Source organism: Opisthorchis viverrini (genome assembly GCF_000715545.1).
Source record: "Opisthorchis viverrini unplaced genomic scaffold opera_v5_143, whole genome shotgun sequence".
Lineage (NCBI taxonomy): Eukaryota > Metazoa > Platyhelminthes > Trematoda > Opisthorchiida > Opisthorchiidae > Opisthorchis > Opisthorchis viverrini.
Genome location: NW_008751799.1, coordinates 976,953 through 977,676, shown reverse-complemented (window position 1 = coordinate 977,676; position 724 = coordinate 976,953). Strand labels below are relative to the sequence as shown.

Genomic DNA, 724 nt, shown 5'->3' with positions numbered 1-724 from the left:
AACACCGATGCTTCACTGCCGTACAACCATGACTTATTTGAAAGCCTTATTGTGAAGAAAAAAATAAAGGTGGATGGAGGAGGGACTTAGTGCTAGCTTAACACAATCAATTCCGAGGTGCCTACACCTCCAGACATTCACTCAGGCAATCTGGATAGAAACTGACAACAAGAACGCCACTGACATCGGTTCGCAGGCATATCTTGTAGTGTCTCCAACCAGGCACAGTGAGGATCACGCGGTCCCCACCAGGAAGGCGAGTAGCACCGACAGCACCCAAGCGTTTCGTGATCTCCTTCATACTCCTCTGCCAAGTCAAGGATTGGCCACCTCTCTGTTTACGCCACTCTGAGTTGGGCATGGAAAACAGTACTCTCTTCGGCAAACGATGGTTCGGTATACGTAACATATGTCCCAACCAACGCAGCTTCTGGTGCTGGACACATTCTTCAATGGAAGTACCCGTTACAGAACACGCCCACTAACTGCCTCGTTACACATTCCCCGACACCAACCCACACGAGCTATGGTTCTGAGACAACGATTGTCGAACACCTGAAGACGTCTCAGGTCCGCTGCTCGAATAGGCCAAATCTCACAGTCATACAACAAAACAGCCCGTACTGTAGCTTGATACACACGTCCCCTCAGATTCAGGGATAAACCATTCTGACGCCATAGGTGTCTCAAGTTAGCAAACGCGGCCCGAGCCTTGCAGATTCGT

At 49.9% G+C, this 724-nt stretch overlaps 1 protein-coding gene across 1 annotated transcript in view; it reads right to left on the bottom strand.

Annotated features, from left to right (window-relative positions):
* Positions 1-465: 465 nt before the first annotated feature.
* T265_06708 (hypothetical protein) overlaps positions 466-724 on the bottom strand; it is a gene marked incomplete at both ends in the record, with an annotated part of 9,027 nt that continues 8,768 nt past the window's right edge. The window contains one exon of the mRNA XM_009172042.1: positions 466-669. Coding sequence (XP_009170306.1) covers positions 466-669 — 204 coding nt within the window. The remainder of the gene's footprint in view (positions 670-724) is intronic.